Raw genomic sequence first — 25,602 nt, forward strand, 5'->3', positions numbered from 1 at the left:
CGCCTGGCATTCTTCTCCGAGACTGCACTACCACCCGCTACAGTGCCGCGCCGTAAAAAGCGCCGTACTCAACGGGTCCCTGAGCCTTCTCTAGCCCGCGAAAGCTCACCGGTTCGCCCGCCAGCTTCGCTCGGTTCACTCACCGACGGACAGCAGCCGCCGTCCGCCACCGCTTCCGTTGTTGATGACGACGAGCCAGCTCTGTCTGCAGAGGAGGCCAGCTGCTCTTTACTGGCATCGGACAGTGAGGATTGGGCGAGCTCCGTGGACCTCCCCACCTCCGCCCGTGAATCGTCAGGAAAACGAGCCAGCATCGAGTCGGAACTGATGCGTCTACTCTCGCAGGCCGTGGCGAGCCTCGGCCTCGAGTGGGAGGCGCCCGCGCAGCCTGGGCGCAACCGACTGGATGGGTGCTTCCTTCAAAGGGACCGCGCCCCACAGCCTTCCAGACCCGCAACCTCTTCGTGAAGCTCAGGAAGAAAGGCCTGGAACGCCCCCTTCTCAGCCCGAGTGCGTTCCTCTGTCTCTGCAGCATTCTCCGTGGTGGACGGTGCGAAAGACAGAGGTTACCACTCGCTTCCCCCCGTGGAAGAAGCTGTAGCGGCCCATCTTTACCCTCTTCTGGACGGCGAGCTAAGACGGCGCTACCATCTAAGGCTTGCCACACTACTTCAGCCATGCACTCCCGCGCTTACACCGCTGCTGGGCAGGCTGTGTCGGGACTTCACTCGATGGCCATACTGCAGATACTCCAGGCCAACCTTTTCCGAAAAACTGGACGAGGAAGGCCCGGGAGCTATCAACGTGCCGGATTTACGGAGCGCTACAGACCTGGCTCTTCACGCCGCGAAATCTGCTGCACAGGCCATTGGGTGGACCATGGCTTCTCTCACCGTCGCTGAAAGACATCTATGGCTGACGCTGTCGGAGATGCCGGATACGGAGCGCTCTGTGTTCCTCGACCCGCCCATCTCCCCGACTGGCCTCTTCGGATCTTCCGTCAAAGATTACGCGGAAAGATTCGTCGAGGTTCAAAAGACGTCACAGGCTCTGAAGCACTTCCTCCCAAAGCGCTCTAGCTCCGCAGCAGGTCGCCCTAAACAGCCGTCTGCTCGCAGCTCTCAGCCGAACCCTCCGCCCGCCGCCGCTTCACAGCGCCACCAGGCCCGGGATCAGAGACCACGCTCTCGCTCTACTGCCCCCCCCCCTATTATTATTATTATTATTACCTATTATTTCCCTGTGCGCCCTGCCGGTTTATAACGAGGAGATGGACGCGAGCTTCCTTTGCCCAGTTAGGGCATTAAGAGCTTATGTGTCTCGCTCGTCCGTTTTCAGACAGACTGTGCAGCTCTTCGTTTCGTTCAGCGGCCGTGCTAAAGGGCTAGCCGCGTCGAAACAGAGCCTATCCAGATGGATAGTTGACACCATAGCGCTGGCATACACGTCAAAGGGCCTTAAATGCCCTTTAGGTGTTAGAGCGCACTCCACAAGAGGCATGGCCTCATCGTGGGCATGGTCTAGCGGGATTACCTTACAAGATATCTGTATGGTGGCAGCCTGGGCCTCCCCGTCTACATTTATAAGGTTTTATAACCTAGAGGTTCCCGCCTTACAGGTTAAACTACTATCGGTATAAAATCAAGTACTGTCTGCCCCGCTGTTTCGGCGCAGAATACTAAAATCGCTTGCCGATAAAATTACCCCACGGGCAAAAGTAAGACCCATACTGTTACACAGTTCAGGCCGAATGTTTTCACTCTGACTGTGTGAAACACTGCAACAGTGATTAGCTCCCTTTGGATGCCAGCTTATTGGGAATGACGCTGTTAGCCTCTCTTCTCAGACTCTCTGTGAGTCCTTGGTGATTTTGCACTATATGAGCCCTGGGCACCTGCCCTTGAGACTTTGGTGTTGGATCCCAGCACGCACGGCGTTTTACACTGTGTTCCCCTAGCGTAAGATATTACACAGTACAAGAGAACCTCTCGTAAGAGAACGTACTCGGTTACTAACGTAACCTCGGTTCTCTCTAGAAGAGGGAACGAGTACTGCGTATCTTGCCGTGCCTGCAACACGCTCTGGTTCGCTTCGGTGATGAAAACCAGTGATATCAGCCCATCGAGCTATATTTATAGGGCTAGGCCACGCCTACTTCGGCGGTAAGGTGACGCAGTGGGCGCGAAGCGCCCCCATTGGACCGTCACCAAAGGGCCTCTCTCGATAGGCTGCTGCAGTTGCCGCAGGACAGCCAATAGGCACGCAAGCCGCCTTTGCCTATGTCTGTATGCTGCCGCAACGCGTTTTACATTAATACAAAATTAAGGATAATTTTTTGGCTTCAATATCTCGTGGAAAAGAGGTTTTCCCCTAGCGTAAGATATTACGCTGTACTCGTTCCCTCTTCTAGAGAGAACCGAGGTTACGTTAGTAACCGAGTACGTTTTACAGGATGCATGCATATTTTACAACTTATTATAACCACATATTTCATAAAGTGATAAAATGTTAATATACTTACTTTAACTACCAAAATCTGCTTTTTTTACCTTAAAATGTAGGCTACCAATAACCACCACAATATATCTATATCTATATCTATATCTATATATATATTTATATATATACGAGTATTGACTATGTTCATAAAACATGGCCAATACTCGTATTTATAGCACTGTTTACTTGACACTAAAGTAATGCAATAAACATCAACTAAATAACATACAAGGTAACACAAAACACATACATTACTAAGAAGAAACAAAATAATTCATAAAAAAATAATCATATGTAACGCGTTACAAGGGAATGTCCTTTTACTGTTTTTTTTACTGTAAATTATATGGTAATTCATAGTTTTTACTTGCAAAAAACTGTCATTTGACTGTGTTTTACAGTAAAATGACATATTTTAGAGTTACCATTTTACAGTATAGTATATGGTAAGGTAACTTACAGTCAGCCAATTAACTGTAGCATTTGTACAGTATCTCTCTGTAGAAAGTCTTCTTTTTTTATTATTATTATTTTTTTTACAGTGTAGTTTTATTATTCCCTTAAAAAGATTTCCCTCCATATTTCTTGAGCTTGATAACGGTCAGTCCAATTTGTCAGTGAATTTCGTGAACTGGATCAACAAGTATATTGAAAAGATCCCAAAAGAGTGAATCATTTTAGAAGCTTGAAAATAAATAAAGTTATGCAGGTTTAGAACAACATGAGGGTAAATAAAAGATGGTCACTTGGTAAACTATCCCTTACATAAAAGAATCAGTCCTTCAATGTAACATTTTCTCTATCTCTATATGGATGGGTAGATGGGGTAAAAAAAAAAAAAAAACTGCCGGATTCAGGGACCAGATGTGAATCTCCAATCCATTCCCATCTGCGGGAGTTCTGGCGGTCATGTTTTACAGGGAAATAATACGATTTTGTAAGCCTCGTACTGCTATGCTGCTTTGAAAAGCTGGACAAACAGTTCTCAAATGACTCAGCTCAGCGCCGCCGCTCCCACCACGCGCATCACGCGCTGTGCGTAGGGCACCAAGTGCTGAGGGGGCACCAAAAATAGCCTAATGAAAAACCAATCATCAAACTTCTTGTTATAATCAGATTCAGCGCGTTCTTCCTCTTCATTCCGCAGCGGCGCCGAGCAGAGACAGAGAGCACGTCAGAAACACAGGACAGGGTGTGTGTGTGTGTGTGTGTCATGTGTTTGTTCATCTGAGCCTCATTGGTCTGTCACTGCTCGTCAATGTCAGAATATTTGAGATGACCAATCAAATCAAAGTAGGCGGGCTTTATGTTCACAGACGCTGAGCGCGAATTTTAACAGTGCAACTCGACGCTTCAGTGTACGGTCAAGTGCGAGATAAGATGTAAGTAGCTAAACTTAACTTTATTTGACAGTTTTTTTTAGGTCATAAATGTTAAACGAATGACAAAAAATAATTAGGCAAACTAATATAGTTTTGTCTAATTTCGCTATTTTGAACTGAAAATAGGCCTATGTAACAAACATGTAGCCTAGTGTAATAGTTTAGGCTATTGTCATTGTGAGGGGACAAGAAACATGAACAAAGCCGTTTTCATCATGTTAGCCACAGGATTAATAATGAATGTGTACATATTGAGAATAAAATACAAATTGTAACCTTTAGAAAATTAAAAAAAGCCAACTTTAGGAGGGGAAGAGACAGGGCAAGATAAAAACAAAGAGAAAAGAGTGTGATGCTGATGAGGAGAGAAAAATAATCAGCTGCCCACTGACATGGTTTTAAAGCTGTTGTTATCGATATATTTTTTTTTTTTTTTTTGCCTTCACAACATCTTAAAATGCACATCTGTAGTTCAGAAAAATCCAAAATTTCCCCCGAACACCCCTAACTAACCTGCCTCAAATTCGGAACCCCAGTGATTATAAAACCATGCCATTGCATGGTAATGAAACTAGTTAATAGTAAGCATTAGACCCTAAACTAAAGTGTTACTTTTTAATTTTTGCATTTTTTTTATAAATCATACCCTCATTGGGGGCTTAGCCCCCCTAAATGAAAATCCTAAATTAAAATGTTTTTTTTTTTTTTAGGGGGGGGGCGGGGGGGCATCATAAAGGAATTATGCTTAGGGCACCAAAATGGCTAGCAGCGGCACTGACTCAGCTGAATCAAATGGCCCTCTGTGGTTTAAAGGATCCACCCCTGAAATGTTTGACAGTAGAATGGAGAAACTGGTTTTACTTTTGGAAGGTTTCTGAGTCTGAGTCCATTATCTTTACTACTGTATGAATACTTGGCATAATAGATCAAAGCAACTCTTACTACATCAGACACTTGACCACATGTCATTGACACATAGAAGTTGATCTCATGAAAAAAGAATAAGATATGGCATTTGGGGTGGCGTGAAATCATTATGTTTCAGATTTAAAAAGAAAACACAATCATTTATGAAATATGAGCCAATAAATCCGTTCTTAAAAGATGTAAGGCTCAAGTTCAAACAAAACAGACTTCAAGTATTTTGTAAGTTTAAAGAAGTTAATATATATATATATTTTTTAGCAAAGATGGATTAAATCACAATGTAGCAAATCATCATATTAGAATGATTTCTGAAGGATCATGTGACACAGAAGACTGGAGCAATGATGCTGAAAATACAGCTTTGCATTACAGGAATAAATGACATTTTAAAATACATTAAAATAGAAAACAATATAATTGTCACGTCTTGGTTTGGTTTTGTTTCATGTTCTTGTTTCATGTCTGTCATGTGATCCCCTGTTCTAATCATGTGATCCTGCCATGTGTTCCCTTGTCTTATGTGTTATGTTCTTATTGGCTCATTGTATCATTGCAGGTGTCCCTTGTCTTGTCATTAGTCCTTGTAAATTTAAGCCCTCATGTTTGCCTTGTTACTTTCCCTGTAACCACTTGTGGTAAGCGCCATGCCCATGCCCATGCCCATGCCCATGCCCATGCCGTTTTTGGATATTAAATGAACTGCGCTTGGGTTCTGCAACACATTTTACAACACTTTCAAAAACATAAAAAACATTAAAAAAATCGTATTAACCCCAGAATTTTGAACTGTAGTGTATAATCAGAAACTGCATGACGCATGTAATTCTAAACTAATGTATAATTCATAATATAATTCATGATATGACATTTTAGTTGAATTGTAGTTAATTTAGCTTTTTAACAATTGAAGTAATTGCACCTCAGAAATGGCAATTTAATCCATTTAAGCATTCACAAACTGTATGGCTTGAGGACTTTTTTATATTTAGATTATTTTACAGTTTTTTACAATCACTTTGTTACTATTTTCAGAACCTTGATGTCATTTTTCACAACTCTAAACACAAAACTCACAACCAATGATCAAAAAGCACATTTTTCAAAACTCTAACCCTTTTCTCAATTGCTTGGATACAATACACATAAAACTTAGATCATTTGTTCATTCAACAAAGATCACCTGTTCAATATGACACAACTTAACATCAAAGTACTACTATTTCAAAAGGCAATTCACACATTACATTTCAAATGAGTGTCTATTCATTTCCTTACAATGATCTAACTATCAATTGATACAACTGCTCAAAATGATAAGTAACTGTTGCATTACTCTTAATGCATAGTTGTATGGAAACAGACACACAATCTTCCATGTTTACAGTAAATCATGAAAGTTTCAAGATAATGAGATTCATTGTCACCAATTAGCATGGCATGAACCAATTAGACTACAATATCCATGGATGTAGCCTAATATTTTATCATACTGTAATGCTTCATCAGACACTGTGTCTATGGTGCCAAATACTGTACCACCTTTTCAGACTATGTACAGTATTGACAGTACAGTACTGTATAGATGCAGGCCCTTGTAACTGCGTGTCCAATTCTGCCAATCACAGCAGAGCAGTGTCAGGCCTGGACTCGCCATGCCAAAGGTTTTTTCCAAGATGTCATTTTCCAACATCCATTGTGATGTAGATGAGAACCTGTGGCCAAATCCACAACACAGAGTTGATGACAGTGTAGAAGTACAGTAATCACTCCTGTTTAGTTTCTTACAGCAAGTTGAGGAACACTGCATTTGATGTTTCACAGTACTGTCTTTTCTTTTCTATTTCATAGCTAATTATTTTTGCTTTGATTCAAAAAACCATGTTGTGATTGTACTGTAGTGTTTTGCATCAATATATTACAAACTTTGTTCACAATGTTTCCACTATGTCTGTATTCTCTCTACTACTGCAGTGCTTTCACAGAGATGTATTTACTGTACATGTAGTACCATTATGAAACCTGTATCACCTATTTTGCTCTACAATCAACATGACATCATGACTTTGCGTAAACATACACGCCACTTTCAATTCAAGTGGCGTGTTATCTATACGCATTTTGAAATATCCGCGTGTATGTCCACGCCGAAATCTTTTGCGTGTATGTCTACGCCATTAAATGTCCGAGTGATTCCGCGTGTATGTCTACGCCGTTAAATGTCCGAGCGAAACGAAGCAAAATCTATATCTACATCTGTGGAGCGATATTTCTTTTCCTAGGATGGTAGGAGAAGACTCATAAATGGTATTAACCCCAGTGACGGGTAGGTTTAGGGACGGGGTTGGGGTAGGTAATATATTTATATATGCATAATACAGTAATATAACGTTAAGTCAAAGGCGTTGATAAACACGCTGAAAAGCGATTATGCGTGTTGATAGCACGCCAAAAATGGAAATACGAATTGGCGTGTCATACATACGCCATTTCATGCTACAATATTTAATGATTGTACGAACAATGACACAGTGAAACTATCGGTTGCTTGTGTGTGGGTGATCTATAGTTATGTTTCAATGGTATTTCACAGTTAATTTGTTTTTTGAACCAATGATTGTGCAAGTGCAAGATTTCTTTAAAGATGTGAATGCACAATGCAATGTTTTGAACATTAGACAGCCTGTGTTACAAGTGATTATCGTTTTGAGTTTTGTGTCTAGAGTTTTGAAAAATGACATCAAGGTTCTGAAAATAGTAGCAAAGTGATTGTAAAAAACTGTATTAGTCTATAGGTGTGAACTGGACATTATCCTGTCCATTATGCTTCCTTTTCGGGATAATTAACTTTCATTATTCCATTGAGAGGAAATAATTAGATTATGAAAGATATTAAAGGTGAAAGGTTTCTGGTAACTCAGAGAACTCAAATCGGATCCATTTTCTTCCGCTAGTTTTGTGATCTGGCAGTGACCCAAAAGCCATGCTTTACACTCAATTCCCAACCAAAAAAACCAAACATTTGAAGCCGGTGTTGGTTAATTAAGTTTTGACGGATGGACTCACACCTTTGATTTCATTTAACTTTCATCATCCTTCATATTTATTTTAGTCACTGTCGCTGGAATTCAGGGCTAACAGGAGACTGGAAAAGGGTGTCATTCATAGAGACAGTATCCAAGCTGCTCAGGACAATACGAGAGTCACAGTTGTCAATCCCAAAGAAGTGGTGCAGTTCTAAAGACAGATACTTTTAACAGTTAGGCTACTTATTGACGAGGTGCAGGACAGACACCACAAGCAAATGCTCCTCATTATTTATAATGTCTCATAGCCAACAGTGTGAATAGTTTAACAATGAGGTTTCTGCAGGGCACGGCGGTACAAACACAACACAACACACACACCAACACCCTCCATCCAGCTGCCGTCCGGCCTCTGTCTTTTTAGATATTGACTCACCTGCACACACTGCCGTTCTTGTTTTTCTTTTTTAAATCTACTTGCTCTTGCAAACCAAAACACCATTAACAGATTTTGTGGACAGTGCTTATTCCTCCTGCTTAAGAGGTTTCACTTAAACTCACATCCGTTCATGGCTGCCCATCTATCTCCGTAGACACACAGACATTTTAATGGCTGCCTTGATATTTAATGGGTCCGGTCACGGAAAACTAAATATACGCATTTGGAATGATAAAACACATATTGGAGTGTAAAAGCAGCATGTAAAATGTTGAGAATAATGCATTATTCAGCCATGATGCCCTCACTGGCTTCAAGGTAAAGTAAAACCCCTGTGGTGTGTATCCATGAAGATGTCCATGCAAGTTTTGCTGAATTTTTGATGATACACTGCCAAAAACGCAAGTAGTCAACCTCTCATGTAGTGAATGTTTTGCACACAGAGGGTTTGAGGAGCTAACAAAATGACCGTTTGCTCACACTCCAGGATGGCAGACTCATTATAAAATGCAAATGTTATCATCTTTCTTAAACCAACATCAGTGGAAAGCATTTTGTCAGTTATCAAGTCTATTAAAAATGGTGAGCGTAAAGGTAAAAAAATAAAAACGCCTCTGAAATGTCTTCAAGCATTAGAATAAGACTACAAAGCCCAACTGAGCACACAGCGGTCATGCCAATATTTGTTGTGATTTGAATACTAGCGGATTTTGCTATTTCAATTAACTCGCAAAGAAAACAGACTGTTTCTGTATTATTGTTCCAATGTTTATTTTGCACCCTAGCTTTATTCTCAACCTCTCCTTTCCCAACCTCCGGGACCTTTTGCCCTGCAAACTGGTTTCCCCTAATTTGTGTAATTAAGTGCACTGGTAAAAACCCTGCAACTACCCGTCACAGCTGTGAACCATGTCAGGTCAGGTCAGTCGTTCCACAGTGACAGCCACAGGATCCACTGAGATGTCCTGCGGTCAGTCCTGTTTCAGGAAACAGCGCCTCATGAGACTGGCTCTAGCAGGTCCTTCCCCGCTGTTTTCCCACACGCTGCTGAAACACATCTGATAACTTATGGAGTTTAAAATCCTTGGCTGTTGACTCAGGTGCCATCTGATTATTTTTGGCCACCAGGGGTGTTGGTGAGATCAGTGATAAATGTTAGAAAGCAACCTTTTCACCCCCTGTAAAGAGCCAAAGAGACAGTGAGAGCCCTGCTATAAAACCAAACTATTTTATGAATCTAGCACCCGACACTGGGATGGGAATCTGACCCATCTGGTATTTCACTGGGACGTGACTAATCTTTCATTAAAGGGGTGATAATGGGTGAAACTTTAGCAGCCATCAGTGGGAAAAGGGCAGCTTTAGAGGAACAACATGCGAGGCTCCTTGAGGCATATATAGATAGGAGACACCGGGGCTAATAGTCACACTTTTTACTCCAGTGAAATATTTCTCAGGGTAGGCTTATTTTTATATAGTCACTTACTTTCTTTATAGACACATGCCTTGAAGTCTTTACTATGAAAAAGCTTTGAACATTTTCACTGTTAGCACTGGGGAAATATATGCAGTTTGTTGAGCGCATTTTGAATGGGGCATATTGTCACACTGTGCGATTGGTTTCCATCTATTATAGGATTTCCAGCTAATTTTAAACGGTAAAAAAATCTAAACAGTAACACATCAAACCATGATTTTGAACAACAAATGTTGTAATTAATAAATTACGCTGAAACAATGGTGTAGGATTTACTTTAAAACAATGTAATTCATGTTTTATTTACTTTGAAAAATAATTTCTCAGGATGGTATATTTTGGAGTGAGATGAACAAACTACCAAAAACAAAACAAACCAAAAAACATAAAAATTAATTGCTTACTGTTGCTTCCCACCAAAATAATGCCATTTCCTGTAGTATGGTGTAATTTAATATTTGGCTTTTGTTGGTTAAAGGAAATTTACAGAATAACACAATACAATTATTACAAATTAAAACAATGTTCCCAAATCAAACATGTTTTGCTTGAAGGGGGGGAAATGGATGAAAGTTTTTAATGCTCGTTGTTATTGCAGCATCTGGAGACATGACAAAAATGACAACATCGACTCAAACCAGTGGTGAAAATTATATAAAAAAAATAATATCAAATTTGGGTTTAATACTATATCCAATATATTAAAATGAATACATGATCTGAAATATCCTGTAAAAATGTGCAGCACAGTAAGCAGTATGACCTGTGTGTGTGTGTGTGTGTGTGTGTGTGTGTTTGTTTGTAAAAGCATGTTTGTGATTATGTGGGTTTGAAAGGGAGACTATATTTAAGGACACACAGGACCAAGGCATTATAACCTATTCTGCCCACACTGTGGGTATGACTTAAGCCATCTGTTGTGGTGGAAAGTGAGAGGTCGATTACGTATACGGCAATCCCAGCTTGGAATCTCTTGGAATTGAAACAATCCTTGCTTGTGGCAGGTGTTTAATGCCCTCCTTCTAGCACATCTCAGCCAGCTTTACACTGTTAAAATTCAGAAATAAATCTCATGGCTTTATAGCTAAAGTAGAGGCTGAAGGGAAACAATTGTTCCATTTTTTACCTTAAAGGCACTTTAACAAGCTCCGTGATGGTGCTGCACGCTACGCGTTAAAAATAAATGAAATTCATGTTTAGCACGTGATAAGAATAACAAATAAATGAGGGTGAAAACATTTGTTTGAAAAAGAATAAAATAGACAGCAAAGGATTCAAGAAGTGCATACTGATTATGCTCGATATACGTCTCAAACAATCAGTGGCTCCATTGAGTTTTGATGAAAATGTGCTTTATATTTCCTCAGACTGTGAGGGAGCAGCCCCAGTGTGTCTGTAAATGATGCAGTGAAATGACATCACTGTCATGGGACAGGAAGAATAGCCTATGTGCCCTTCAATTGGAGTCGTCGGAAATATCGTAATTACAAGTTCTGAGCACATGAATGACTGAACAAAGTTGTATTTACAAGTGGGAAGCTTAGAATTCTAGATGATACATGAGTCGATTGAAAACACTAATCTTTAATATATATTATGAAACGGATAGATCCGCTCCCTGGTTTTAATTAGCTGAGCTGCGTTCAAAGCCGTTGTAAAATACTGTATAAACATACACTTGTGACCTCACTACATCAATATTAATTGGCAACCATTCTGCTAAACATCATTGCTGAAAATCTACATTACTTGGCAGAAGGATTATTATTTGTACATTTTTGTTGCTGTCTGTTTTATTTATGGGACCTTACCATGTAGTATATTTGTTAAATGTAGTAACTGTTTTATAAAAGCAATAAGCCCGTATTGCCATGGTTTACAGTGATTTTAGAACAGCTAAGATAATATAATATACATGTAATATATCTGTATATTGAGAGATCAGTCAATGGTGTAAAGCTAATCACTCAACTTTCACGGTTTGCTTTATGTAAAAAAAAAAACAGTTGTGATACCATAAATATGTGATAGAAATGATTATTTTCACCATTTTGAATTCAGATATTGTCACGGTTGGTTTTGGGTTATGTTATCACTTTCATGTTTCATGACATGTTTCATGTCTTTTATTTGTAAATTGGTGTAGTCTAGGGGCACGTTCAAGCTCAAACTGGTCCGCAACATTTTGCTACGGTTTCCGGGTTGAACGACATATGTTTCCTAGAAATGGTGTGCAACGGGGTTTGTTTTCTCTTGTTTGGTGGGTGTGTCAAAAATGTCATCCCATTCAGCAGCAACATTTATATAAACCAAGCGGTATTAAAGAGACAGCTTGCACAATGGGTCCAAGTAAAGTCGTTTACAAATGTGTCCGCTGCAGCTCAATATGCGCAACAATTGAAGATATTAGAAGACATGTTTGTCTTTTCATCCTGAAATGCGAGGCAAATGTTGGATCACAAATGTTGGTTTCCACAAATTCCTTCACTTGATTGGGATGTTCTCTTTTATTCTGGATGGCAAGTGCAGTGACTGTAAAATCGAGCGCATTTTGCAATATTAAACATGTATTTTTACCGATTTCATCAGGCTCCGAAATATCTTCAAAAAGATCACAAAGAATGGCCTTCTCAGCTGCCATAGTTGCAACTCTTGGTTCATCAGAACAGGGTGTTCAACGCACCACCGTTAGGGTTACCGATCAGTTTATGACATCAAAGTACCGCGAGAGCGATTGAAAAGTATACAGAGCCGTCTGCTCTCTATTCGCTCTCGCGGTATTTTGATGTCATTCACCGATCGGCCTGTGCAGTGCCGGTTCAGGTTCAAGTCGAAGTCGAACAAGCCTATTGTGTTCCCATTCTCTCTTGTAGCTTTGTTCATGTAACTGGTATTGGTGAGTTTATGGTTTTGGTCATGGTCAAGTTTAGTTTAATCTAGTCAAGTCTTTATTTATTTAGTATTTTGTTCACTTTTATGGATTGATAAACTGCACTTGAGTTTGTTAAGCTCGCCTTCAGTGGACTTTATTACAGATATATTTACTTTAATCACAATAAAAATTGTTTTGTTTTGTTGTTTAGGCTACTTCTGTTATATGTTTCCGACTTGAATGCGTGACATATCGTAATAACAAACTCCTGACTTGGAGGTACAAGTTTGCCAGGTGCACTTGAAGGCAGTATCTATTTCAAAACCCAGTGAGCCGCTCTGCTGCCTAATGCCAGAGTCTCTTTAAGGCAAGTCATTTCACTCTGCGGCCATCTTTGAAACAGCTATTTCAGTCGTGCAAAAACAGATCCTATTCATTTAAATGGGGAAACATACAGTACATTTCTCCAAAGCTTACGATTAAATTTCATATTTGAAATCACCAATGAAATATTACAATAACAGTCTCAATGTTGTTTCTTATGCTCAAATAGCATTAAAAAAGCTTATTATTATATAGAAGGTGGGACTTATTCCGCCATATTGTGCGTTGCACTTTCTCCCATTCTTTGTAACATGAGTGCAACGTCTTTGTTAATGCCTGCATTGACGACAACCTCAAATGACTGATTTGGGACACTCTACGTGGGCAGCAACTCTATGAACCACACAAATACTGTAGCACTCTGCACGGGAGATTTGACTCGCAATTGAATTCAGTAGTGTTCAAAGTGAAAATAAAAAAGTGAAAATGAAAGTGATGGGACATGTAGCCAAGTATGGTGCCCCATACTCGGAATTTGTGCTCTGTATTTCACCCATCCAAGTGCACGCACAGCAGTAAGTATTGAACACACACCTGGAACAGTGGGCAGACAATTTTTTGCTGCTGTGCCTGAGGAGCGATTGGGGGTTTGATGTCTTGCTCAAACGCACCTTAGTTGTGGGTAAAGAGTGGAAGAGAGCGCTGTTCATTCACTCTCCCACCTACATTTCCTGTCGGTACTGAAACTCGAACCTGCGGCCTTCGGGTTACAAGTCTGACTCTCTAACCATTAGGCAAAAACTGCCCTTCTTTCAGTTAGCATGTTGCTAAGCTAACAGCATGATACTCTAATAAGCTTAAATAGACACAGCACAGACAAATAGTAAAATAATACATTTCAATTACACTTTTCCCCCCAAAAAAGGTTAAAAAATGACACTTGGAATTGACTCCAATGACATTGCCAGTTCTGGTATAACACATTGTATTACACCAGCTGGCACCTTGTACTGTAAAGCAGAGTAGACATAATGAGAGTAGTTGGCATTATGTAATTCTCACATTAGTCCAGGCTCAATCTTCTTTCACACCTGGCTATGTAGAACAGGAGGTCTAGACTGCACCACCATCACAGAGATGTAGAGGATTAATTATCTATCACAAAGCAGAAAGCTCTGAGCAGACGGAGTGTCTCTTAGGAGTGTCTGTGATGCTCAGCGCAGCGCTCATCTGTTTATTCTTTCTTTTGCGGCCCCCTATGTGGTCGTGGCACGGGTCAGGGAAGTCAGAGCTCAGGGAAGAAAGAGACAAAGACCACACAGAGGTACATGATCCTCACTGCACTAAAAAAAACAGACCCACCAAAAGAGCCGTCTGCTTTACTCGCAGATTTGTGCTTTCAGAGCATTTAATCCAATTAGAGTAGAGTGAGGTAAGCTGTGTCGCTTTTTATACAAACATATTTAATAATTCTCTATCCCATTCCAAAGTTTTGCTGCACGTTATTTTAAGGTTGTAAAACATTTTTTAAGATTTTCTATTTCGTTTTTAAACTCGATCCTTGATTAAAGAAGGGGAACTTAAAAGGTTGCAGGGAAATGTGAAATGTTGCTCCTTTGCAATTTTCACAATTTTGTGAGGCTCTGGGGTGTTTACACGACACCGTTTTCAATTAAAAAACGTATGCGTTTTGGCCGTTCATTTGGCCTGAATACACAAACTTTCGAAAACGTGATTCAAAGTGGAAGTTTTTGAAAAAATTCCATTCCATTTCTAAAGGATCATGTGACACTGAGTAGGTGCTTATTTTAAAAAGTATTACTTCACAGCCGCTAAAAAACTGTGTTCTATATAGTATGAATGTGTGAAGTTTGAATGTAATCAGGACATTGACCATGTTGTCATTGTCATATGACCTACCAGCGTCTATAGTGTCGCTTCACTGGCATTTACAAATCCTTTCCCGTGGGCTCATGGGATAGTAAAGTGTCCATATGCACACTTCAGAATCTTGCCTGAAGTAGTAAGTCATCCGCATACTTTTTTATGAGTACTGTGAATTCGGACATACTTCTTTTGTCACATACTGTTTTTCACCTACTATGTAGTGGGGAAGTATGTGATTTGGGATGCAGCCATGAAGTAAAGGCTTTTGTATTGGTCACACGACAAAAGTGGTCTGCAGTTTGCGACTCGGCTTATAAAATGCATAAAAATGTGCTCTCTTTTTTTGTGTGCATTATACGTGCATTTTTAAATTAGGATATGCTTTTAAACCAACAGAACTTAAAAAGTTGATATATCTAAAACCAATGTTTTCTGTTTGATTTATGAGGGTTTGCATGTTTACCCTGCCCTGTTTGCTTTGAATATATTAAAATGTTTTGCATTTATATTTTGCAGCTGCAGCCCAGTGGTCTACATGTAACCTGCTTTTCTATCACACACACAGTATAAAAATGTACCGTAGAAACTGCCAACTTGTCAAGTCGGGTTTTCAGTCCAACAATGCTTATGGTATTACATGCCACTGCGGCCTATATTAAAACATTTTTCTACTGATTTTATTGCTTTTCTTCCCTCCAGCAGAAACACACAGGCAGTTTTGCTTTTTTATGTTTATTACCTTGAAATTCTCTTATAATTGATTCAAACTGTCAGTGCTTTCTTACCACATCTCTCCCCCTCTTTTCAAAAAAGTCTACCCCGAAGTCTACTATCACCCATGTCACGACACATACATCCAGATCCAGTCCGATTCTGAAAGAGCTTCAATTTAAACAATAGAGCACACTCTCATTCCAGAGAGCTCACAGCTGCAGTCAGTCCTGTCATCAGCGCGTGTGAACCAACGGACTGCAATGAATGAGATGGATTGATTATGTGACCCCCTTCTGACCAGTGCTTAGTCATGTCTTTCTTCACCTTCTATATCATGGTGCCCCCTAACAAGCATATATATTATTCTGTCAATGTTTGTTTGTTTGTGTAAAAACTGTAACAATAGCAGATTTCATAATGAGATGCCTGGCAAAAATGCAATACATGATTGTGATTATGAGTCATAATGCCCAATTTTAATGAGCTCTACAGTGCTTACGCTTGCACTAGTGTTCATTCATTAAGACTGAAGGCCATGGCTTAAGTTGTAGCACCACAGCCTTGGTAAGAAGGTTAGCAGTTCTCCAAGGCACACTTTGATTGCCAATATAAACCAGGGCCGTAAATAACCACCATGGACGCATCCCCCCACCCAATACATTTACATTTACGGTCGATCAATACAGGTTTTTGATCGACTGATCTTGGTCCCCTAAATACATTTAACTTGGTCCCCTTAAAAGTCTGCAGTGAATGCTGCAATGTTTTTTTTAATATTTGGCTTTCGGTCAGTGTGTGGGACTCTCATTCAGCTCATTCACTGTGTAATGCTTCTGTAGTTCTAGAAGGCAGGGAGGAAAAAATAACTACCATTGTGCCATTTTTTTGCATATATTTCAGCACTGAAATTCTCAGTTCAAAGCTGAAATCAAAGAGCAGGATTGTTTGATAGCCTCTCTGTTATAATGGCTTCGGCTCAGAACATCTAGACAACCTTATTTTTGGGCACTCATCTAACATATACAGTCGGTTGGTGCCATTTATAGGTGGCTCTGAAGGTTTTGAGACACAACTCAGCTAAAAACTCAGAGTCTCTCTCTCTCTCTCTCTCTCTCTCTCTCTCTCTCTCTCTCTCTCTCTCTCTCTCTCTCTCTCTCTCTCTCTCTCTCTCTGCTCAGAGTTTGATCTTCAGTCAATGAAATCTGACTCTTCATTCACTCGTGTTCTAACCCTCGGAGGAAACAAATGTCAATACGAGATTATGGAGCAGATGGAGAACTTCCATTAGCGCTTTAATATAATTTCAAGCTTTATCTGACGTCCTGATTGACAGTTTGGCACTTGGCGGTGTTGCGCGCGCGGCTTGCAGGCTACAGACGTTACTCTTATGTTTGACTGTTTTGGAGTCTTTAACGCGTTGAATTGATATGAAAACAGGACGGCTTTCCTCTGTCGGCAACCTCAGAATATAAAAGAGACAGATTCGCGACATTTCGAGCCAGTTCTCTTCAGATACGCGCAGAAATGGGTCTTATGGGAATCTACCTGCTTCATCTCAGCTTTGCCGGTAGGTGATGTGCTGCACGCGCGTTTTATATTCTGTACTTACCAACATCAAAGTTCCGCCACAGAAAAGCTGATACAATGCGGAGAGTTTATTTTTTAATTTAATTGTTATTGGCTGTTCATTGGTGTGCACTATCGTTTAGCACCGGCTTTATAGCAGTAGACTTTCGTTTGATTAATGAGAATTAATTGAACTGAATAAATATGAGCACGATAACCTGCATGCTTTCTTCTCATTTGGATTTATGAATACATTATGCCTTATTAGTCAGCTAATGAAGTGTTTGCTCAGGTGTGAAAGGTTACTGCTTCTTGGCATTTGTCCTAACAGTCAAACATTACTCATAATAATATGATTTATAAATGGGCTGTTTTAATTTCAACCCACTAAAGCTATACGTTTTAATTGCTGCCATAGTAAAATCAAAGTGGTGGCAAAGTCACAACCTGTAGGCTACTAATAAGTTCAATGCACTTTTTAGACCACTTTGAATTTAAGGAAATAAGTTGTTGTGTGAAGTTAAATGGATGAGAACAAAGATATTATTATGTTATCATAAAATGATAATGAATGCATATGAACATGTCACACTTAAGAGAGTAAAGTCACTTTCTTACATCCAATAGAACATTGATATGTAAACTCTGTTTCTTTATAAAGGATGCATGTGTTGTCAGGAACCTCAAATTTGTAGCCTCAGTTGATTGAATAGCCCGTGTGTTTTAGCAGATTGGATTTGTGCAAAGACTGTCTCTGTGTTGCTGTTAATATAATTAGATTTTCAGGTAGACTGTCTTTTGTGTATGTGTGTATCTGTGCGTGTGTGTGATATGAATGAGAGGATGTGTTGCATTATAACAAGTGCATTTGCATGTTTTGAAAAATTGATTCACAGATGAAAGCTTTGAAAAATGAATTCACAGATGAAACCACATGAAACACGACCATATAGCTTTGAAACAATTTTATTGTCCATTAATATGGGAGTGTGAAAACTGACAAAAATAGGGTATTTTTCTGCCTGGACTGGATTGCTGATCATTGGCTGATTATATTATAGATTTGAACACTGATTTAAGAGTTCATAGCAGAGCATGCATTTAATAATTGGTTTTAAATCTTTTTTTCTATTAGCTATTTTATTTTTTAGCATCTATTTTATACCTTATTCTGGTTTGTCTATTATCAATTATTCAATATCCCTCTGTCATTCCAAAGTCTATCTACAGTAAAACATGCCAAGCTGTTGTTAAATTCCTTGCATCAAGCAGTTAAGTGACTGATCACTTAAGTTCCTAATAAATATTAAGAAATAGTGTGTTGAAATCATCCCAATTAAAAGCAAAAATCTACTTCTGAATAGAAGCAGATTTTTTTATATATAGGCTATATAGAACCTTCTCGACTCAACTTTAAAGAAGCATTCATGACTATCATGCTTATTTCCATTTTTAAACATAAAGTATGTTTGCAAATTGTTTAATTTGTAAAATGTAATTAAACTAAATGAATTAAAACAAAATGAATTAATTATAAATAAATTCATAAAATGATCCCATGCTATGAAGTGCCTGATGTAAACCCATACGTTTCTAAATATATATTTTTCTTTGAAGAGTGATACTTTTATATGCAGCCAATTGGTCCTGGAAGTATTCCTATTCATTTTCACTGCATTTCAAGTCATTGTTCAGTAAAGAATTCTAAACCGAGCCAACCCGACCAGCTCTGAATCACATTATAACATTTGATTTGAAACCTAAAAGTATTTAAATTTCAGGAAAAAAGACAGTACTGTAAATGTGACATATTTTAATAATTCATTACATTTATATAGTGCTTTTCTCAGCACTCAAAGCGCTTTACATAGAAGGGGGGAATCTCCTCAACCACCACCAATGTGCAGCACCACCTGGATGATGCGACGGCAGCCATATTGCGCCAGAACACCCACCACACACCAGCTTACTGGTGGAGAGGAGACAGGGTGATGAAGCCAATCAGTATATGGGGATGATTTGGAGGCCATGATGGACAGAGGCCACTGGGCAAATTTGGCCAGGATGCCAGGGTTACACCCCTGCTCTTTAGAAAGACTTTTGTGGGATTTTTTTGTGACCACAGAGAGTCAGGAGCCTCGGTTTAACTGTGCTCTTTGACAGTATAGTGTCCCCGTCACTACACTGGGGCGTTAGAACCCACACAGACCACAGGGTGAGCGCCCCCTGCTGGACTCACTAACACCTCTTCCAGCAGCGACCTGGTTTTCCCAGGAGTCTCCCATCCAGGTGCTAACCAGGCTCAACCCTGCTTAGCTTCAGTGGGCAACCAGTCTTGGGCTACAGGGTGATATGGCTGCTGATACAACTTACAAAACCAATAGTCATTAATTATTCACTATTCATTATTTTTAATAATATTCCGAAAAACTCCCATATATATATACATTTGGCAGACGGTTTTATCCAAAGCGACTTACATTGCATTTCAAGGTTCAGATTTACATTCTTATCAGTTCTTGCTTTCCCTGGGAATCAAACCCATGACCTTGGCGTTGCAAGCGCCAACGCTACTGTTTGAGCTACAGGAAAGCTTTTAATATGTATATATATATATATATATATATATACATACATATATAATATATATATATACATATATATATATATATATATATATACATACATATATATATATATACATACACATAGATAGATAGATAGATAGATAGATAGATAGATAGATAGATAGATAGATAGATAGATAGATAGATAGATAGATAGATAGATAGATAGATAGATAGATAGATAGATATGGGATTTTTTTGCACTATTACAAAAAAATGATTTATATAATGAAACGTGATCACAAACCATTTTACTTTATTGTGATGTGACATGCCAAAATGCAATACGATATTCAATTAAATTTTCTTGGATTTATCGTAAAAAATGTTTTACTTCCCGAAGCCAACTTACGCTCTATTAATCCAGCATCCATCCTCAGTCCAAAGTTCTTTTTTATTTTCCATAGTTCCATTCCATTGAGTCAAGTCCCAAATCTGATTTCCTATTTTAAACATCAATCAAGACCTGCCTACCTTTTTCAAATCCTACATATACATTATGTGAACGTGTGAATAGAGGACTTAGCTCCAGTTCCGTAGGTAATTCCACTGTCACTCAAGGGAAGTGAAAGGCAGGCAGTTTGTCAGCGATTAGCCAAGGTGAAGATCAATTCATGCTCAGAGAGCTTGTAAATTAGGAACTCTATCAATGTCCATTAGCTCAGGCCATGACTGACATATGCTAATTCTGACCTTGTTGTTAACAGAATAATGCCATTATCAGCATTGACATGGACCTAGACCTGCAATTGATCATTTATGGTTCAGGTTTTCAGAGCTATAGCTCAGGCTTACTGAAATATACAGTTTAAAGTCATAATCTAACTGTAGAATTGTAGCCCGACAGCTTAAAGTTCAGCCTTTCTCCACCAGCCGACTGTTTCTCACTGTTATGCTCGACAGTGCCTCTCTCGCTGTCTGACACCACATGCATAATCTGCACTCACACAGAAATATGATTCTTAATAAAGTGGCTTTTTTTTTTTTTACTTTTAGGCTTAAACAATGCCTAGAGGAACCATTTTAGGGTCCCTAAAGAAACAGTTAACAGTTCTTAAAAGATACATTTCTCTTAGTGTAAAGAACCTTTTAATAATTGAAATACATCCTATAAAGACCTTTTGTGCAATGGAAAGGTTCTATGGATTTTTAAGGTTCTTCATGGAACCACAGATGTTAAACTTATATAATATTAAACTTATATATCATCCAATCAATGTGCTATTGACAAGGTTATTATTATTATTATTTAAGTTTAAACCATATTGATTAGTGGCTTTTAAAAGCACATCCCATCCCTTAACTAACCACGTTTGGTCTGAGATTAGTTATGTGACACCACTGATGTTGTCAAACTAAACTATTAAACTATATACCTGAACATTTCCTTGCTGATTAGAATGCAGAACAACTGGACTTCAGAAATCTGACTTGAATTCCTGGTTGGTTGCAGTGTTAAAGTGTGATACAGCTGTGTGATAACAAAGTTGCATAAGCAATGACGGTAGAGCATGGTATGCATTGATTTGATCTATATGACAAATGTGTAGGCCATTAAATGTGACAGACTAATGCTGCAAACTGCATAGAACTCTCTATTTTATTTTATTTAACAATATTTCACAGGAAAAACATTCATGAGTTCATTGTCATTGGTGGTGAAGAAGCTGTTCCAAGTTGAACTTTCAAGAAATGGCTCTGAATATTAATGGTTGATTTTCTCTGGTGAATAGATAGTCCTCACATGCAATTTCTCTGAAAATTAGTAATTATTTAAAGTTGGCTTTGAACAAACCCTTAACGTGCACGTAACACCCTGCCCCATTTGTGCTGCAGATATGAATGAATTGTGGAGCTTGTTGAGGAGACGAATGCTATTACTTTTCTGAGGGTAATGAGAATTATGCCTGATGGATGATAAAACTGGTGGAAAAATCAACATACGCTCATTTGAAAAACGTGCTTCTACCTACATTTCTGCACAATTCCAAAAACATACATACAATCCAATGCAGTTACCAGCTGAAATGAACACTAGAAGCAGTAAAACACCCAACACTTTTATTCCTTTTCACGCAAATTATAATTACGGGGCAGATTATTGATTTTTAAAGACTTATTTTTGCATGGTTCCTTGTGCAATACTATATTATGACACCAAAACACTTTTACCATTGTCCATGATGTAAAGAAATACTTTTTGACATTTGCATCCCATAACCAGCTCCATATGTATGACTTTTCTGATGTAGTAAATTTGCTCGGTAGCTCACCTAGTACAGCATTGCACTTGGGATGCTAAGCGCCGCGTACGAGTCCCGTGAAACACGAGTCCCGATGAAAGAGCTCAAAGACTTGTAGAAGCAGCTAAAATGACATGGATGCTTCAGAAAATGTGTTTTTATCTCACAATTGCTTTTGTTAACAACACTATCGGTTAGGTTTAAGTTTGGGTTTAGTGTAGGTGCTATATTACTTTCAAACACAATAGAACATTAAAGGGATACTCCACTTTTTTTGGAAATAGGCTCATTTTACAACTCCCCCAGAGTTAAACTGTTCAGTTTTACCGTTTTTGAATCCATTCAGCCGATCTCCGGTTCTGGCGGTACCACTTTTAGCATAGCTTAGCATACATCATTGGAGTGGACAAGGCCATTAGCATTTCTAAAAAAAAAATGACCAAAGATTTTCGATATTTTTCCTATTTAAAACTTGGATTCAATGGATTGAATTGGATTCAATGGATTGCTGAATGGATTCAAAAACGGTAAAACTCAACATTTGACTCTGGTCCCTCTTCTAAACGATGCCGACTCTGGTCCCTCTTCTAAAATCATACCTGGTTTAGACCAAACATATGGTGACTGAGTGTGATCTGGACGCATCAGTGAATGGTGAGATATTTTGCTAAATAAAATGATCCTGTCAGTTGTAAAATGAGCCTATTTCTAAAAAAAGTGGAGTATCCCTTTAACCTTTTAGCGCCACTCACCGGACATTTAATTTCCGGACTGCCGTGGTACAACTACCAATGTATTAAAACCTTACCAGATTCATTTTCATCTGTTACAAAACTGAACTTTTAGCAAAACTGAACATTTCACTTCGAAAGTGTCGTGAAATGTGCAAGAAGCGAAGTAATATACTTTTGCAGAAATGTCGCCTCAGGTATGATTTTTCCAATGAGCTTGGGCTGTAAAAAAATCCTAGATTTACAGTGAAGAAGAGGGACCAGAGTCAAATATAGAGACCAGAGGATCATGAGGTTAGGCTCATGACTTTGTCAAATAGCCAAGCACCCAACCAATACCCCAAACACCTTAGCCTTTGCATGGGAAAGACTTCGTCCTTGTCCACACTAATACGTTTTCGTTTGAAAAAGCTCTCCTTTTTGGAGACGGCATTTTTAACAATGAAAACAAAGCTTTTTGAAAATGATCTCCAAAGTGGATAAATTTGAAAACACCGTTTTCGCAATGTCAAAAAACGATGCCGTAAGTTTAGTCGTGTGACGCATATTGTACCAATAGATATTCATGTTTATACCGGTATGTGCCTGTTATGTGCTATTCACTTTCACACCTTTGCTAAACTATTTTACTTTGCACACTCTTCATATCACAGTCCTGCAAAGATGACAGAAAATGTACTCACATTTGCTGTCCTGCGGCAATACATGAGAGTGGTTTAGACCAAACATATGGTGACTGAGTGTGATCTGGACGCATCAGTGAATGGTGAGATATTTTGCTAAATAAAATGATCCTGTCAGAAGAATTGCGCGATAACTTTATTATTTATTTTTCCGTATCATCTCGGTGAGCTTTTGTAAGTTTGGGGATATTTGGGGAGCAGGCTAAGGGGAATTTAGCGTTTTCTGGCGTTTTCCAAAAGTTTCTCATCCACACTGAAATGTCGGAAAACGCCCGAAAACGTACTCGGTTACTAACGTAACCTCGGTTCTCTCTAGAGAGGGAACGAGTACTGCGTAATAGCTTACGCTAGGGGAAAAACTCTTTTCCACGAGATATTGAAGCCAAAAATTATCCTTAATTTTTTATTAATGTAAAACGCTTTGCAGCAGCAAGCAGATATAGGCGAAACAGCTCGCGCGCCTATTGGTTGCTCTGCAGCAAATGCAGCAGCCTATCGAGAGAGACTCTGCGTGACGGAATGACCAATGGGGGCGCCCATATCGTCACGTCCCGCCAGAAGGGGCGTGGTCTCACCCTATAAATATGCTCGTTAGGGTGGTACAAGCTGGTTTTTATCGCTGAAGCGAACCAGAGCGTATTCCAAGCACGGCAAGATACGCAGTACTCGTTCCCTCTCTAGAGAGAACCGAGGTTACGTTAGTAACCGAGTACGTTCTCTTACGAGAGTATCTCTCGTACTGCGTAATAGCTTACGCTAGGGGAACACAATGCAACACGCCGTGCGTACAGGGATCCAACACCAAAGTCCCGGGGGCCGAAGCCCAGGGCTCATGTAGTGCATAATCACCATAAACTCACATAGAGTGGAGGAAGAGAGGCTGGAAGCGTCATTCCCTATAAAAAAGCACCCAGCGGGGCTATCATATGACAATAAAACGCGCAGCCAGGGTGAAAGCTTTCAGCCTGATCTGGGTGGCCATACGTGTGTCAACACTCATGGGGCTGCAGTAAACTCAGCATCTGGGCCGCACAGCGGGGCAGATAGCACTGAATTTTAGACCGCCAAAAGCTTAGCTTGTAAGGCGGGTACCTCCAGGTTATAGTATTTTATAAATGTAGACGGCGAGGCCCAGCCCGCGGCCGTACAGATATCTTGCAGGGAAACCCCGCTCGACCACGCCCACGAAGAGGCCACGCCTCTCGTGGAGTGCGCTCTGACACCCAAGGGGCACTGTAGGCCCTTCGCAGAGTAAGCGAGCGCAATGGCATCCACTATCCATCTGGATAGGCTCTGTTTTGAGGCGGCGAGTCCCTTGGAACGCCCGCCAAACAAAACAAAAAGCTGCTCCGTCTGTCTGAAAACAGACGAGCGTGACACATAAGCTCTCAATGCCCTGACGGGGCAAAGGAGACTCGCATCCTCCTCCTCACTGAGAACCGGAAGGGCGGACAGGGAAATTACCTGGGCCCTGAACGGTGTATTGAGGGATTTCGGGACATACCCGTGCTTTGGTTTGAGAATGACCTTCGAGTCATTAGGCCCAAACTCCATACACGACGCGCTTACTGAAAGCGCCTGTAAGTCCCCTATGCGCTTCACTGAAGCGAGAGCCATGAGAAACACTGTTTTGAACGACAGGTGTTTCATGTCCACCAGCTGGATTGGCTCGAACGGGGCGCCTTTCATGGCCTCCAGGACCGTGGAAAGGTCCCACGTCGGGACTGAAGGGGGCCTGGGAGGGTTCAGCCTCCGAGCTCCCCTAAGGAAACGCACGACTAAGTCGTTTTTCCCCAGCGACTGGCCAGACACCGGTTTTGCAAACGTTGCTATGGCCGCCACATATACTTTGAGCGCGGATGGGGTCCTGCCCTTATCCAGTAGCTCTTGAAGGAAGGAAAGCACTTCCGAAACCCCGCATTCCACAGGTGAAAAGCTCTGGGCTTGACACCATGCAGAGAAAACAGACCATTTCGAGGAGTAGAGCCGCCTGGTAGACGGAGCTCTAGCCTGCACGATCGTGTTTAACACTCCTTCTGGGAGGCTAGCGGGTACCCGTTGATGGCCCATGCGTGCAGGGACCACAACTCCGGGCGAGGGTGCCAAATCGAGCCCTCCGCCTGAGAGAGGAGGTCTCTCCTCAATGGTACAGGCCATGGGGCAGTGCTGGTCAGCTGCATCAGGGCAGGGAACCACGTCTGGTTTGTC

The 25,602-nt window shown here is 40.2% G+C and overlaps 1 protein-coding gene across 1 annotated transcript in view; it reads left to right on the forward strand.

Annotated features, from left to right (window-relative positions):
* The first annotated feature begins 16,938 nt into the window (after positions 1 to 16,938).
* The window catches only part of gfra4b (GDNF family receptor alpha 4b), a 96,574-nt gene continuing 87,910 nt past the window's right edge, over positions 16,939 to 25,602 (forward strand). The window contains exon 1 of the mRNA XM_056250286.1: positions 16,939 to 17,111. Within this exon, the coding sequence (XP_056106261.1) occupies positions 17,069 to 17,111 (43 nt within the window). The 5' untranslated portion in view covers positions 16,939 to 17,068. The remainder of the gene's footprint in view (positions 17,112 to 25,602) is intronic.

This window comes from Rhinichthys klamathensis, unplaced genomic scaffold (genome assembly GCF_029890125.1).
Source record: "Rhinichthys klamathensis goyatoka isolate OS25496 unplaced genomic scaffold, OSU_Roscu_1.1 h1tg000068l_1, whole genome shotgun sequence".
Lineage (NCBI taxonomy): Eukaryota > Metazoa > Chordata > Actinopteri > Cypriniformes > Leuciscidae > Rhinichthys > Rhinichthys klamathensis.